This window comes from Lichenostomus cassidix, chromosome 3, assembly GCF_008360975.1.
Source record: "Lichenostomus cassidix isolate B80296 chromosome 3, HeHo_3.0, whole genome shotgun sequence".
Lineage (NCBI taxonomy): Eukaryota > Metazoa > Chordata > Aves > Passeriformes > Meliphagidae > Lichenostomus > Lichenostomus cassidix.
The window spans coordinates 69,381,000-69,398,234 of record NC_139483.1 but is presented as its reverse complement, the minus strand read 5'-3'; the positions used below and the strand labels follow the sequence as shown (position 1 = coordinate 69,398,234).

The 17,235-nt window shown below is 38.0% G+C and overlaps 1 protein-coding gene across 1 annotated transcript in view; it reads right to left on the bottom strand.

The window, feature by feature from the left end:
* Positions 1-17,235, bottom strand: part of PREP (prolyl endopeptidase) — an 85,487-nt gene that overhangs the window by 47,873 nt on the left and 20,379 nt on the right. Inside the window, exon 7 of the mRNA XM_085056256.1 lies at positions 13,645-13,750. Coding sequence (XP_084912382.1) covers positions 13,645-13,750 — 106 coding nt within the window. The remainder of the gene's footprint in view (positions 1-13,644; positions 13,751-17,235) is intronic.

Here is a 17,235-nt window from a genome sequence, read left to right as displayed (position 1 = left end):
ACTTTGAATGGAAAGTTTTCCATTCTCCTTAAAAGCCCAGAACTTCCCACAGAATAGAAATTATGCTATTGGAATGAGTACAATAAACTTCAACATGAGGAATTTCCCTTTCAACTCAGAAACAACGTTCCTGAAATGCTGTTCTGCAGAAGCTCATCACCACTGAACGACAACTAGTTAGCTAAAACATCTGGTTTGGGAAGAATGAAATTGCGTTTTCCCTATCAAGCACCCAGAATATGACATTCAGTAAAAGAAGCAGACTTCTCTCAAACATGAATTGCTTCCGTTTCAGACAGTGGTACAGAGTGGGTGGTATTGACTCAGCCTGGAGATGGGATTTTAAGACTCCACTGCTTTTTATTTACATTTTCCTGTTTTGCAATAGGTTGAGAAGCTAGCAGAAAGGCTAGTAAGATATGTGATATCTTTGTTCTATCTACAACCCAACCTATTATCCAAACTTACTATTTTAAGTAACATACATTAGCTATGCTGAAAAATCAGAATCCATATTGATACGTGAAACTAAAGCTCTTATATCTTAAAATAAGATTTAGTGCACTGTCTGCCCCTTTCCTAAAACTACAGGTTGGGTCTTTGCTTTTAACCATCAACAAATAAAGTGTTCATAAATCTGTTTGTGAAACTCTATAATACAATGTTTGTGTCAATAAAAAAGCATTTCAGCTTATTTCATAATAATAAAAGCTGAGCAGAATAATGCAAGTAGATCATAGCTGAGCTTTAATTAGTGTAAATTTTAAAAAAGAAAAGAATAATTGAGGAAGCAGTGAGATGACTAAGGTCATTTTAAACCCATTAGATGTAATAGCAGAGTACAGTCAGGCCCAATACATTCATAAAGTTTGTATCTCTTAATTGCCATTTTGGTTTAAGGGAAACTTCCCTGTCTCTTCATACAAAGTGATAGATTAGCCAATTAAATTCTACTTTGCATACTGCTGTAACACAAACTTTCCAGACAATCCAGTCAACTTAGTATCCTGAGTGAATACACTGCCCCTTCAACTTTGATTTTTGCTGAGATCCAAAGTTCTAACCTTCTCAAGAGAATTCATGTTGAAGAAAAATACTGCTAAGTCTCCAGTTGCTGTGAGTTCTACAAAGAAAACCTGCTTTGATGCCCAGTAAAACAAAGCAAATCCAGCCTACAGCAAACTCTGATAAACACCAGTGAAACCATTTCAAGACCCCAACTCACATGCACAGGCATTTTAGTAAATAAAAACTTTAACTACAGAGTAACACCATAACAATACTGCCATCCGACAGAATGAAACCATCCTAACCGAAGAACAAGACCTCATAAAAAAGAATTGCCAGACTCTTGAAAAATCCCACTTTTTTAATGGCAAATGTGCACAATAGTTGTAGCCTCCATGAGTGCAACAGAACTTGCACTCCGTGAAGAAAAAGGACAATAATGTGACATTAGGGATCTACATTGCTTCCTTGCAATTCATTCATCCACTCCCAAATGAACAGCTAGTAAAAAAGTGAGAGGGGTTGACTGTTCTACAGGGGTACACTTAGCTGTTATTATATAAAAACAAGAGCATCCATCTTATTAAAGTGGCTGTTATATAGTCCCTAGAAGACAGATATTGATGCCAGTATGATTTTTCCCTTTTTTCTTTTGTATATTCTCTGTATTCTTTACACATAATTTGAGCTCCATAGCTTATTATGGCATTCATAGCTAGTTTTCCCAGTAATTTTCCATGCTCTTTCCCTAGGCAGGAAGACAAACTAAATTCCAGAGCTCCAAGCCCTGAAAGGGGGTAAAAGGCCCCTACCCTACCTCAGTTATTCCTTGGAACCAAGGTTGAGAACAAGGTCTTTAAGACATATTTTCATTAAAAAGTACAGCTAATAGCAAGGGGTGGGGGGTGGGGTGCCTCCAGAGAAGGGGCTTAAGCTGGGGGGAATTGCATCACCACTTGTCTTCCTCATTGGTGCTTTTTATCAATTACATTAATTTCCTAAAACCTATAGAACTGTATTCATCCCTGTGGGGGTGGGCTTCTGAGGACATTCTTCCATAACTGCCCATGGAGCTCCAATAAAAATCTGCTTTTATACTACATCCTATACTAAAATGATCTCTAGTTTCATTTCTCAGTTGAAAAAGGCATCATATTGCACATTAATTACCTCTAAACCACTGTCTCACTGAAGTGGTTAAATACACCAACATCTAATCCAGGATCAGAGGAAGTAATGAGGTGACTACAGGCAGTCCTTACATCAGACCCATCACTAGTGCACAGGGTATGTGCTGCAGTTCTCCAGTGAGAAGAAGAAACCCTTTGCAATGACACAGACATCAGACATAAGAGGATGCTTCTTTACGGCTGGTTGCAGGTGACCTAGCTGTGGCTGTGACTGGAAAGGATGTTCTAGCATTTCCTCAGATCCTCCTGCCTAGCTCTCAGCTTTGGGCTAGGAATAACAACCTGATGACAAACACAGACAGTTTGCAGGCACTAATATGGCTGAAAAGTGATGGGGGGAACTCACCATTTCCCCCCAGGTCATGCCAGTGGCAACACAAGGAAGAGACAAGGCCCATAGAGCTCACTAGTGCGGCACTGCCCGCTGCCAAGCACTCTGGCCTTACCTCTCAATAACAAAAAGAACAGTATGTCTGTAAGCTATGACTTCAAAAAGTACTTGAAAAACAAGGTGAAGGACAGGCATTCAGTCCATTTTTCATTAAAAGAAAGGAGGAGAGGGAGGAGTTGAAGAATGGGATCTTGATAAGACATTTAGGGGTTTAACCAGCAGTCTTCTGAGAACATGGATCTTTGAGGAGAATCACTGGGAAGTGGCATTTGTAGTCCAGGCTACTCTTAACACATGAACCACTGAAGACTTCAGTTTAATCCACATAAGCAAACAATGAGACCAATTTATTATATAAGAAAAGCATGACAGTTTCCTGTATACTGCCGCTACACCCTAATCCTTTTCCCTGCATTAAAACACATTGCTGAAAAGATACAGATGGTTTTGCCTATATACTTTACACCAGTCAGTTATTCATCATCACATAACTGCACCACAATAGGAACGGCAGGTAGAATTCAGGGGACAATAAAGCCATGTCCCACAACAGAAAATCATAATCCTCCAGAGCTAGGCTTCTGCAAAGGACAAAAGCAACATCCAGTGTTACAGACTGAACTTTTAAACAAAGTTCTTTGACTCATAGAAGATCAAGAGAAAAATTGCATCAGTAAGCATCACAGAATAAGCCCTCAATCTTGTACTGGCCTCTGAAATAGTAAAACATTCCTTGGTCTGCTGAGAGCTCTGTGTGATAAAGCAGAACTGTAACTGAATGATGACAAGTACAGGAGAAGGAAAAGCTAATTTGAACAAACTGATAACAGCATGAATTATCACAAGGTCTTGTTACCAACCCTCTTTAGACAGAAAGGATAGAGTGGCTGAGAGTCACTGTTAATAACTTCAAAAAGTGTTCTCAATACTTCCGTATTTGATGTTTCATGGAAAGGCCAAACAATGAATTCATGCCAAATAACCTCTTGTCTGTGCCTGCTGGAGAGACAGGGTTTAATGGCAGGGTTATCCGACACTGTGAAAAAAAGTTTTTAAAAGGCAAATGCATTTGGCTTTTTTCATGTGCTCCAACAGTCAAAATTATCAGGTAAAGTAAATGTTTATCTCCATAAATTCCATTCTGTCTTGTCATTTTTTGCAAGACAGTTTTTCTAGATATGGGGCAGTGCTGAGAAAGCTCAGGAAATGAACAAGAAGGTTTGGCTCATAACAGTGGAACAGGTTTTCTAAACCAAAATGTGATGCCACATTTTATTATGTACACACATTAAGTAAATAAACTTCTACTGAAGGAAAGAAACACCTATTGTGTTTCACGGTACTAATCCACACTAGGTTTTATGTTCAATAGAGGACAGATAATCTCATGGTACACAGCAACATCAAATTGGAAGAGACTGTTTCAGGGCCCCTGAGGCATGTTCATAACATATTCTGGGAACTGAATGGCAGAGCAAAGTCCTTCACTCAGACATCCACTTGCACATCAGAATCTAATTGCTTTTTGAATCATGCAATACTCAGCTTGCTCTCAAGTCCTTGTTCTAAGCCAGGCAGATACAGAAAAGAACTCAAAGTTTTTTTATTTCTTTTTTCTTCAAAGCCACAAATATTTAATTGTCTCACTCTGGTCTGCAAAGGCAAGAGAAATCTGGACTCTCTTTAAAAGCAAGATGTCTCTCTGTCTCGGTCCCCAACTTCACTTACGAACATCTGAGGGAGGGAATACTGGAAAGGAGGTATTAAGATGTCCCTGAAAGGAATGCAATTTTTGTGTTTGTATTGAGAGGGTAGCACTCATTCTCTCATTCTGCAGATGATGGATGAAAACTACTCAATGATCATGGATTTGCCATCTAAAATATAACTAGATGGAAGGAAGCAATATTCATTCATTTGAGTTAAAAAGTTCAGACATGTCAAGATATAATCAAAGATTAATCCAGAAGAAATCAAGCACTTTTATGGGCAGACATTTCTCAAGCAGTTTCAAGGCTCCAATTTTACTTCCACTGGGATAATCACTCAAAAGACAGGAGAATATATATGATTCATTTTGAGAGAGTTATAGCTTATGCCCTCAGACAGCAGAACATAGCAACAGAAAAGTAGGCATCAAAAGTAATCTCTCTCCCTCACACTACATTTTCTCTAATACAAACAAATAAGATGAATACCTCATTTAAAAAAGAACTTCATTATGAATACTATTTACCCTGGTGGTGTTCAAAGCCAGGCTGAATATGGCTTTGAGCAACCCAGTCTAATCAGAGATATCCCTGCCCATGGCAGGTGGGGTTGAGACTGGATGATCTTTAAGGTCCATTCCAAGCCCTCAACATTTTATGATCCTGTCATTTATAAATGTTATATCCAGTCAGACAGTAGCAGCATGAAGATGTCCTTGCTCAAGTTAACAGCAAACCATTTAATTTCATAGAAGAGTTTGGGTTTGAAAGGCTCTTTAAAGGTCATCTATGCCAACCCCCTTGCAATGAGAAGGGACATCTTCAACTAGATCTGGTTGCTCAAAGTCCCATCTAACCTGAATTTAATTGTTTTCAGGAATGGGGCATCCATCACCTCTCTGGACAACCTGTTCAAATGTTTTAACACACTCACTGTAAAAATCTTCTTCTTTATATTTAATCTAAACCTACCCTTTTATTAGTTTAAAACCATTACCATTTTTGTATGGCTATAGGCCCTGCTAAAAAGTTTTACCCTATCTTTCTTACAGACTCCCATTAAATTGCGAGTCAGGAGCAAGGTTGCCCTGAAGCCATCTCTTCTCCACGCTGAACAACCACAGCTCTTTCAGCCTTTCCTATAGGAGAGCTGCTCCAGTCTTCTGATCTTCGTCATGGTCTTCCTCTGCACCTGCTCCAACAGGTCACCATCCTCTCTGTGCTGGGGACCTCAGAGCTGGATGCAGTACTCCAGGTGGGGTCTCATGAGAGCATGGCAGAGGCACAGAATCCTCTCTCTTGCCCTGCTGGTCATGCTGCTTTGGATGCAGCTCAGGATACAATTAGCTATCTGGGCTGCAAGCACACATTGCCAGGTCATGTCCAGCCTGTCATCCACCAATACCAAGTCCTTCTCAGCCCCAGCAGTGCTGTGCTCAACCCCTTCATCCTGCAGCTTGCATTGATAAAGGAGGTTACCCCAACACAGGTGCAGCACCTTGCACTTGACCCTACTGAACTTCATGACGTTCCCATGGGTCCATCTATAGGGTATCCTGTCCTTCAGGTGTGAAGCACCATTCAGCTTGGTGATGTCTGCAGACTTGCTGAGGGTGCACTCAGTCCCATCATCTACACAGCACTGCTCCCAGTATGGGACCCCTGAGTACGTATGGTCCCATCAGACCATAGACAGTAGTCATCCATGTCCATTGGGACACTGAGCTGTTGACCACTACCCTCTGGATGTGATCATCCAGACAATTCCTCATCCACCCAACAGTCCCCCCATCAATTCGTATCTCTGCAATTTAGAGAGAAGGATGTTGGAGGGGATCACATCAAAGGCCTTACAGAAATCCAAATAGATGACATCCCGTAGTGCTTTTATTGTTGGCAATTTTATTTATTTTTATTGCTAATAATTTGCCTCAAAAAATAAATACATATAAAAAATGTATTTATACTTATATTTATGTATACATACAATAAAAAACTACAGTGAAAGCAAAACTCTTTGAAACTGACATTTAAGGGATATGAAACATTTTCCTTAAACACTCTATTGTTGATCCTTCCACATATTTTTCAAGACAACTAATTTTTTCTCCCCATTTGTTAGGATACAATGGCCTTATTTTGATGTTCATTTTTGGAACTTTTTTCTTAAGCTACTTCAATCGCAGAAAAGCTTTTCAAAACATGGAAGAGTATTCTCCCTCCCACCACATTCCACTTTATAGCTGATGTCTACTGTCTCCTCACTATCTTTTGTTCATTTTCATTACACAGGTTTTGATACACTTTTTCAGGCTACACAGCACATACTGACTCATCCCTTTGATGTTATTGTATATAGCACTGTTCATTGCTTATTTATTTATTAAGAGAGCCTGATAAACTGCAAGACTAAACTAAAACACAAAAGGCCAAACAATCCTACTTTCAACAAGAAGCGGACAAACATTACCTTCTTCCACTTGCCCTCAAGTCACATACATGCTTTCTTCAGTGTCGGGAAAAAAAGAACAACCTTTTAAATAAAGAAACAAAATAAAATAACCTCTGACTGATAGCCTTGCTCTTAAATTCTTTCTTGCGACCTTTCTCTGCCAGTCTAGTACAAAGCAGTTCCAGCTGACAATGACTAAGCATCCAGCAAGCTGTGAACTTCTGTTTTTGCTCAATTTTTATCACATCTTTTCAAGTCAGTGTTTCTCAAGTATTTTTCACCAGCTGCTATTCCCCTACATGTGTCCTCTCACCACCTCACACTGTTCCAACCAGTCACAAAGTACCAATCTCCAAGCAGACCAGTACCCAAGCATAGGCACCCCTTTCTCTCTGGAAAGCCTCTGTACCTCCTATTTGAGACAAACCTGTGTTTATCTTCCCTTCCAATCCAACAGCTCAGGTGTGCTTTCCGATTAGCCAACCCTCTCAGATTTTTCCATTCCAGAGGTCACTGTAGCCTTTCACTATGGCTGTTTCTATGTGCCCAGAGGTTATAAGAAGAACCACCTCTTCTGCTCCCCATGCTGGCTTACATCCCTTCTTTTCCTCCGCTGTTCTCATGCTTCAGGTCCCCCGGGAAGAGCAAACTGGGGCTCCACCCAGACCTCTGAGTCAATGACTAAAAACAATTCTACAGTGCTCACAGCAAGAGGAACCTGGTATTTTTATTAGGCTTTATAGCTGCTACCACAAAATAAAGAAAAAGGTCAATATTAAAGACAATGTCAACAAGACCAATAGGCCATGTCATGCTGGTTTAAGTTCATAGCCAAGGGTGATTAAATAGCTTTCATTTATTTCTTGTTGCACATGAACAGATTGATGCTAAATTCCTTCTTCACAGCACCAAATCACATCTTCAAAAGAGTAAACAGTCAAGGCTGACAATCTAATCAAAAAGAAACAATCTCATTTTTCAAGAAAAAGGAAAAACAACACAGGCACAGAAGCATGAAGAGACATGCTACAGAAAAAAACCCACTGTTTTTGTGGTTTTGTTGGGTGGTTTTTGGTTTGGTCTTTGGTATTTTTTGGTTGGTTGGGTTTTTTGGTTTTGTTTATTTTTTTGTAAGGTGTACAACAAGATTTGCTAACATATAATTGCTTGATTACTATGTATCCAGATGTTTGGCTACTATAAGGCGTTTTCAGGTATACAAAGAACAGTTAAGCAAAGTGATTAATGAGAGAAGTTTTCTTGTTTGACTCTTTCAACAAACAAGCAAATCTGAGTGCTGTCCGCATTCTGGAAGACAAGTTTGATAAAACAGCTATCAAAAATTGTGCCTTACAGTGCTCAGCTACCGGATAAATATGAATGTTTTTTAAAGAAATACTTAGCATTAGATCACTTTTAAATGTTTCCTGTAGGAGTCGAGAGTTGAAAAGCTTACTAGCAGCTTAGTAAGATAAGTAGGAAGATCTGGAGTCTTGAATGAGGGAAAACCTTCTGGACAGGAACCCACAGTGCTGTTCTTCCTGACCCAACAGGGATTGCACTCCTGCTACTGATTCACAAAGCAAAATTCAACTATATGAGTTGGCTGACAGAGTGGTCAAATCCTGACAAGAATCCCATCATTTTAATTGTCCCTGATCTTTCTAAAACTCATCCCACAAGCAGCTAAAGAGGCAAGCACAAAGGGAGTAGCTCCCATACCCACAGTTACTTGAAACAGAGTACAGCAACCGAGTTACCCCAAAAGTTCAAAGAGCAGCCAGCTGTCTTCCCCCAGTGGGGTCTTCTTACAGCATCGTTTTGCCACAACACTGTGAATTATGACCACGGGGTGAAAGAAATGGAGTACTTGTAAAACACTGATAGGAGATAATAAAAAATTTTTTTAAAAGTGTGTTTGGCTAAATTAGTTGTAAACATGTAATTCCAATCAGTAAACCTGGCCACTTCTAACACAAAGAGTTTTGTCACAAAAACTATGCCACAAACTGGGTTAACCTGGTGGGATTCACAAGAGGCACAAGATATCACAAGACAGTAGGGGAGGAGGGGAAACAATACCTCCCCAGGTCTCTTATCTTTTCAGACTCATTTAAAACCTCCATTAAAAATGAAGCTATGGTGTACCTGTCATAGGTTGCCTACCACAGTAATTTTCTGTTCTCAAAAGGAGCAATCTTGGCACAAGTAGTTCACAATGGCCCACTTAAAAACCTAGCCAACAACCTGAACATTTGAAGAGGAAAATAACTCAGTCTGTATACAGCAGAAATGCTGTGAAGGGGGGAAGGAAAGCATGAAGAACATTTTAGCTAATCTGGGAGGCAGAAAAGATGTTCAGATGCTCCCTGGACTGTTCATAGAAAGAAACAGAAACACTACTGTGTAGATTGTCTTCTGGGGAAAACTATCTGACAAGGATTATCACAGGAGACTGCACTGCAAATTTGATTAATCTACAGCTGTTGATAAAAATATCATGACTAATAACATACAGTAAAGGGGGAAAACCTATTGACACGCTTAAGTTTTCAGATGTAGAAATAGACAAGTTAAATCCTTTTAAGTTTCCTAAACATTTAGAAATAGTCTACTCTCACTTATTAGATGTGATCTCCATTCAGAAACAAGATGACTTCCCACTCAACACAGGCCAAGTTAACTTCCACTGAATCACAGCCTGAGAAATACATCAAGAATCAATGAATGCACAGGACACAACTTTCTTCAGTAAAACAGAACTGATAAAATGTCTTGCTTCTGGAGAGTCTTTGATGATTTCATTATCATCTCACTTATTATTTAAAGGGAGTATATGCAAAAAGTAGCAACTCATACTGTACAAGAAGGTAATGAAATGCATTAACTCAAGACTACTAAAGCAATAATTAAGTGGCAAATATTGGGCAAACCATGTTACCTAAAAAGATAACTTGGTGAGAAAGTTAAACCAGAGGTTTCCTCTTCATCAAAGCAATTTACTTTGGATTGTTAGCAAAATAATTCAGTTCCATTTCTTGATGATTCTTGTGGAACAATCTGGATCTTCCCTTTAAGCGTCTCAGATTGAAATGGTGCAAATTTACTTTTTTATTTGCATTGTCTAGACAGACAGCAAAAATGGGATAAGCATGAAATTGAGCACAAATATGGAAGAAGTCCACAATTTAAGAAGGCAAAAAAGGGTTTTACAGCTTTGTTTTTTCGATTGAATGTGCTTATCTGGTTGGATTAATCTTCAAAACAGCCAGAAACTCTTGAATTTAATTTGAAATTTAAAAAAGAAATACTTTCTTGCTATAAAAACAAACCATAAATAAATAAAGGTAAAAAGGGAAGACTACACGTTCCTTTCACCTACTGGGGAAAGAAATATCTGAGCTCCTGTAAGCTTGTTATGGGCTATATTGTGTTGCTTGATGATTCCCACAGTAGCTGACTCATCCCTCAATTCACTGATATCTTCCAAGTTCTATCAGGCAGATATTTATTAACCATTTTCTGTTTCCACACATGAAGCACACTGTTTAATTTTGCACTCTTCTTTCTTCTCCCAAGATGGATACCCCCCTTTTCACTCTGCTTCCCCACTCCACCCTGCAAATTTAAGCAAAACAATTCAACTAGCTACTGTGCTCTTTGAGGGAAAAGGATTTTCTTTGTCTCTCAGAAAAACAAAATAAACTTTATTCTGAGCAAGAAGGTCTCTTAACAAAGAGGTAAAAATATTTTTTAAAAGTTGTGCAATGTTTCTAATCTACAGTAAGTTAGAAACAACGCCCACAATTGAGCTAGTCAACCTTAATTCTAACCCCTAAGTCCTCTTTCTAAACTAGGACTTTGCAATACAAATAAATTCAGGACTAAGAGAAACTTGTTGACACCGGACTTGAAATATTTAAGGAGTATTTCATTTCATATGTCCAGCTGTGTGCTTAAGTAGACTAGTTCAGCTAAATCAAAGAAGTCCCTCAAAATGAATAATGAAGAACTTTATCAATAAAGCCTGTACATGACAGAGAAGACTTAAACTTGTATGTGATCATATTAAATCTGCCACCTCCCAACCTCTGTATATCCAGTGCAATATTGCCAGATTGCATGAAATTTTCCAATTATTTTCCTTAAGGTTTCAGTGAAATGAGAAAAATTATAAAAACAATCACTGTTTCTAAACAAGCTGTTCAAGATACCATCAAAGGGACCCAAACTATGAATCATTTCATGGAAACACAAATGGCTTTCACTGAATACAAGGGACTCAACCTAGAAACCACAATACAGCTATTCTGTACAAGCACCGTTAGTAACAGGTAACAAGCCTATAAAATGTCTATGACAGGAATAGTTTATTCTCCTGATCCCTCTGCAGTTGAGGGAAGTCCTAACCTTTGTTTTGCTTCATCTAGACAAGGGAAGTCAGGTCTGCCTATCCATCCTTGCTGCTACAGCCAGGATGCTGCTGCACAACGACACAGTCAGCACACTGAGCACAGGAGCTTCTACAACCATAGTGCGGCTTTAGTCCATAAATACACACACGTGCATTTATCTTGACCTACTGCTCAAAAAGGACTTAAATTCTGACATACTTCAGAGAAATTAAACAGTATAAAGGACACATCAATAACCAGCCCCTGGGGGATTTTAAAGGACAGGTCCAAACACTGGACATGATAAAAGGATTAGGGATGTAAGTGGTCTATTACAGGAGGAGGAAAAAAAAGATGGGGACAGAACAACCTAAGTACAAAATTACTACAAGCCCCTTTATAACGCTGGCTGTGTCCCTTCACTTCTGAGGTCCACTCCATATATTAGGTCCTTTCCCTTAATTACTAGCTCTGTTACTTTTTTTTCTGTTCATTACAAAACCATAGTCCTGTCCCTTGACAGAAGCTTTCTTTGGTTAATCAATTTCAACAATCCAGTAAGTCATTTAGTCAATAACACCTTAATAAGGTGTTAAAAACATAAATCAATAAGAATTCAACAGTAATTTTCAGCTTTCAGTTGCAAATTCAGACTTATTTGCACATCTGTCTTCAGCAAGCATCACCAGGATGTAAAAGCATTTTGACTGAAATAATCAGAGCCTCTCCAGTATTACTTCACCTCTTTTTTATGGTCACCAAATTGGAGTTTCATGGTCAAATCTCTCTGTCCTTAAAAGAGCATCTACATCAGATGCATTATCTGCTAGATCCTAGGCTAGCCATAATATCACCCATTTTCTTTCATTTTTCAATTTCCCTCATTCCCTCTTTGTCAGTCAGTACAATTTCTGAAATAACTAATATTCACTCAAATAGGCCTGCAACTAGTTCTGTTTTTATTCTGACATCTTCTTCACAAAATTGTGTCTTAATCAGATCATTTTCTCTCTCCCCTCAACTTTGCATTTTTTTCCAGATGCCACAAGAGAAATGTTCCTGCTTTAATTTTTTCAAGTTGCTTTCAGCTTTGTGGTATTTCTCTCTTCTTTCCCTCCCTTTAATCTTAGAAGCATGTGAGCTACATGCCATGGGCACCTTTTGCAATCAGCATGGGGGTCCAAATATGTCCAGAGAGATACTTGTATTTCACATGGACTGAATCTCAGGGAGCACAGTAGAAGCAGGAGCCTCAGCTGACGGTCTGAACAGGTACATTTAGTCCATCATCTTATCACATCTACAGTCTGGAGATGATTCTCACTTTATCTCCAACACAGAATTTGGCAGCCACCAAAGTCCTTCATTACAGCATAAGGTAAGAAAATTCATTAATCATCTCAACTTCTTTGGATCTCAAAGCAGTCAATGATGTAACAGCTGTTGGATGAACATGTGGCTTAGAGCAACTTTGCCTTGTTATCACACACCTAACCCTGCTAATAGCCCATTCAAGGAAACCGGTTTACAAATTTAAAACCAAACAGAATTACCCCATTTGTCCGCCCTATAGGTCCTTTAAATAATACACATCCCTTTCAGACAGTAATACTTGCCTATGATATTCCAGTGCATTTTCCCAGTTACAGCTATCAGATTTTATTTCAGCTCTGAGAACACACTTGTCTAACCCACTAGGAATTGATCTATGACTTACAGTTGTCACTTCTGGGAGAAGTCAGAATAGACAACAGCTTGTTTAAAGAGCTCTCTAGAAATGTAACTGTACTTGTAACTGCTCCTTCTAATCCATCGACAGGTTCTGAAACTTCATCATTTCAGGTCACCACAACCTCCCAGGGATGACAAAGCCGTGAACACCATAATGATCCAAGTAAACAAACCCACAGGAAGGGTGCATCTTAGAAGTCCTCTTAAAACAGTACAACACAAAAACAGAGTCTTGTATGCAACAAAGTCTCTGAACACTGGAACTAGTGGAACCTCGAGGTGTATGGGTTTGTATAAAGCGATTTGATATTCTAACTCAGTTATACCAAATAACACCGGAGGATTTTTATTTCCTAGTACTATGCATAGAAAAAACTTTAAGCCAGTTACTTTTTTTTCAAAAAAGTATTATCAGCACTTAAAGGGAAAGACATAAAAATTTAAAATACAAAAAAAGTTTAAACATGGAAAAGTACTAGTGTTATAGAATTAAATGGAACATGCACTGGGTAAGGCTGCTTATATTATAACAATTTTTCCTTGTGACCTTTTAAACAAACTACAGAACTAAGAATGGAGTTTTCCATCTACTGATACACAGCAGAAAATGGAACGCTAGCAGTGCTTATTTTATCATAATTTCTCCATTAAGGTAGCTAAGCAATACACATATTTAAATACATATATATATATATATTCATTCAAACATAAAGTATTTCAAATCTTGTATCGTCTTAAAAGGAAGCAAAACCTACAAAGAAACACATACCTGATATACCCTGAGACTCTTTCTGTAGATCACAGTACCACAGTCTATTCACTGGATCACAGCCTTCTCTGATAGACAGCAAGACGTAGCGACCATCATCTGACACCTGTAAGAAGTTGCAGAAAAATCTAAGAAAATCCATCCACTAGAAAAAGAAAAGTCCAACTTGAAAACTGAGTACACACACACACACACAAATCTAATGCTGCTGTTAAATGAACATTATGAGCTACAACCACCTTATAAATTTATCTGTTGAAGCTTCTTGGTTCACTTTTGCATGTGTATGCACATCCACAACAGAATTTCTGAAATGGTCTCTGTTCGTATAGAAAGTCATCAATTAATCCTTCTTGCTACTCAGGCTTTGAAAACATATTCCATTTCTTGACAAAGGTTTTGAAAGTGCAAGTACAACATGGAAAGGCAGGAAGTAACAGGAAGTCATCAACTTAGTTTCCCTCTCCTCACTGACCTTCTTTGAGCATATTCCAAAATTACCATATCTAGATGTTTTATTAACAGAGCTGACAGAGGAGGTAGTTTCCTGCCCACATTCTTATATGACCATATCTAATGGAAATTTAAACCCCTAGTCACAAAATATGAATCTGGGTTCTGGAAATTTTCCACTTGGCACTATACACATCTTCAAAAGAATTCTTATAAATATATTGTAAATTATGTACATTTTACAATACTATTAAAATTATTAAAAGCACTTCTTAGATATATTTCGGTTTATATTTGTAACGTTATTTATGCAAAGTATCTGTAGAATGAATTATGCAAAATAAATTTCAAAAGAATTAGGTTCTAATTATACTGCTATTCCAACAGATCCACAATTTTGAAGACACAAGAAGGGGACCTAGTAGATCAGAAACAAATCTCAGTGTATGAAAGTTAACAAAAAACCCCAATAATCAAACACTCCTCAAAACAAAAGCAATACTCAAATGAGTGTTTCCAAATCACACTTTTGCAGGCATTTTATTAAGAGCTAATTATACCACGAGAAAAATCCATACACCCGAAAGTTCACAAGACAAATAGAAAAGAACACCCAAGATTCCTACCTACCCCCCAAAAAATCCGTTGTATGAAACAGCAAAGACACCTTTAACAGGGCAGCCTGCAAAACTGAGATATTTTGCCTCCTCCTTCCTAGAAACAAGTATATCCAGAAATGGAAACCAAGATTTGGTGATCTTTCTCGAAAGATGTATCTTCAGTGTTTTTAGATAAGCAGTAATTGCAGGTGTCAATTTTAATTAAGAAAATGACTGTAATATGCTGCTTAAACATCTGTCCATACTTGTGAAAGCACCAAGTTTCCTTCCCCTCCTCACCAACTAAAAAAACATATCAAATAATTTCAAGTCAGATAAAAATATGAATTCCAGTTGAAACTCAAGAACATGACACACCAAATTCTTTCAGTCATGGTCAGAACCCACATAAATATATTCTTTGATGTTGTGAGTTAAACAGTTAAGAGAAGACTGATCACTTTACCCAAGAAAGAACAGAGATTTGCAAATTTCTGATGTTGTTGCAAAAGCAATTCAGAACCTCTGTCGACAATGAATCTGAGTACATCTCATTTTTCCTTCCATATTTTCAGCTGGACTAGTTAAGAGTTGATACCAGTTTATGTTTAATTTGAAGTAAGAATTCCCAAAGCATCTTGCTGTGGGATACCAATTATGACAGTCTCTATCACTGAAGCTATTCTTATACCAGTGAGCTCTACAACTCAAAGGAATGTGACAGAAACAGGACAAGACAGTTGTCTCCAACATCCTAAAATGTTAAGCATTATACTGCAGATTTAGACATCCAAATTGCAAAGTTACAGTTTGATGAGCAATCTTGGCAGCAGCATCAGCTTATGCAGTCTCCCCATCTAGCTCTTCCTACGCTATTGCTGTTTGTGTCCATGTAAGTTCATTGCCCACGTCATGCCAGCACAAGCGTCTACCATTTGTGAAGTAAACCAGTTTGGGGAAGTGATCCAGCTGAAAAAATGGCACATTTGAAAAAAAAAAAATTAAAACCCCCCAAATACAGAAAAGAAAAAAGAATCCAGAGGAAAAAAACCACCCAAACAAACAAAACAAAGAATCCAGGAGGGGAAGGAGAAGGGAAAAGGTAAAAAACCCAAACAATCCACAATAAAAAAAGGAGAATAAAAGAAGGCCCTCTGCCAGATTAGTATCTCAATCAGTTCACTGTTCAGTTGCACAAATGGCCAAGCTAACACACTGCACAAAGCAGCTGGAAACATGAATAAAAGGGGCAGAAATCGCTCAAGGCAGCTCAGATTGCAGCACTGGGAAATGTGTAATCGCGGCCCAAATGCCACTGACTCTACACTGTAAACAGACAAGGGTCTGGGCTTCAGGATGGCAAAAAGAAATAGGATTTACCAACTATCATCTGGATTACTCTTATACTGCTACATCATCTTCATGAGCTGAATTGCAATCCTTGTTCTTGGCTCACAAATTTATGAACTGAAATTTCATACTAGTACCTCACCCAAATCTCAGAATGCATTCATGGTTCAGTGTAACGGGAACAGCTGCAATGTCAGACCTGGTTTCCCACATTTAAGATGAAAAGGAAACATATCTCAAGAATTTCTGAGAGAGATCTGGAATGCCAGTCAGTGCACATTTCTGTCATTAAAATAATTACTATCATTTCAAACAACACCCACTGGTAAAAAGTAAGCAGGCTATAAAGCAATTGCAACTCTTAAAACATTTAGTATCTGTCAAAACAGGACAGAAGAAATCCTGCAGCCTTTCCACTGGAGCTTTAAAAAACCTTCAGCGTAACAATGATTTTAGTGGCTTAACACAGCACTAATCCCTAATTCAGCACCAGTAAAGGAAGGACCATTTCAAAGACCTGATGTTGGTATGTAGCTTTTAGTTTTGCTACTACTGTCATTCAGTCAGTTGACAATTCTGAGCCTGTTAGATCTATTATTTCTTAAATATTTGTTGTGACCATCATTACACCATACCAACATACACAACAGTATCACTAAGACAGCTGTACTCCCAAGTACTATTTTATTTAGTCTTTCAAGCATCAAAATCTTTAAATCCTCCTTTATAGAAGAGTTTTGGTTTATAGTGGAATATTTTTGTGGATAGTTTTTTTCCTAGCAATTTTGTTTCAATGTTACCTGTTTTCTCCATTTTGATGAAAAGTAACCACTGCTTAGACTAACATTAGATGAAATGGTTTACCTGTAGTTTCAATATATCAATGAGCACCAAAATAAGAAAAAATATTTAAAGCCTAATTAGTAAAAAGAATCTTCTAGCCACTTAAATCTTTTCTTTCATTACAAAATACAATTAATTCATTATACAAGCCATATAAGGAACCCCAAAGTGTTACGAAGATCCACAGCAAAAGCAAAGTTAAGTATTTTGCCTAGCAGCAGCACATTTCAGACCAAAAATTCATATATCATTAAACAAACAACAATAAAAAGCATGAACAGGAGAAAGCCATCAGGTTTTTAGACTTCCTGGCTTTATGTATCATTCAACTAAAATATCAATATGA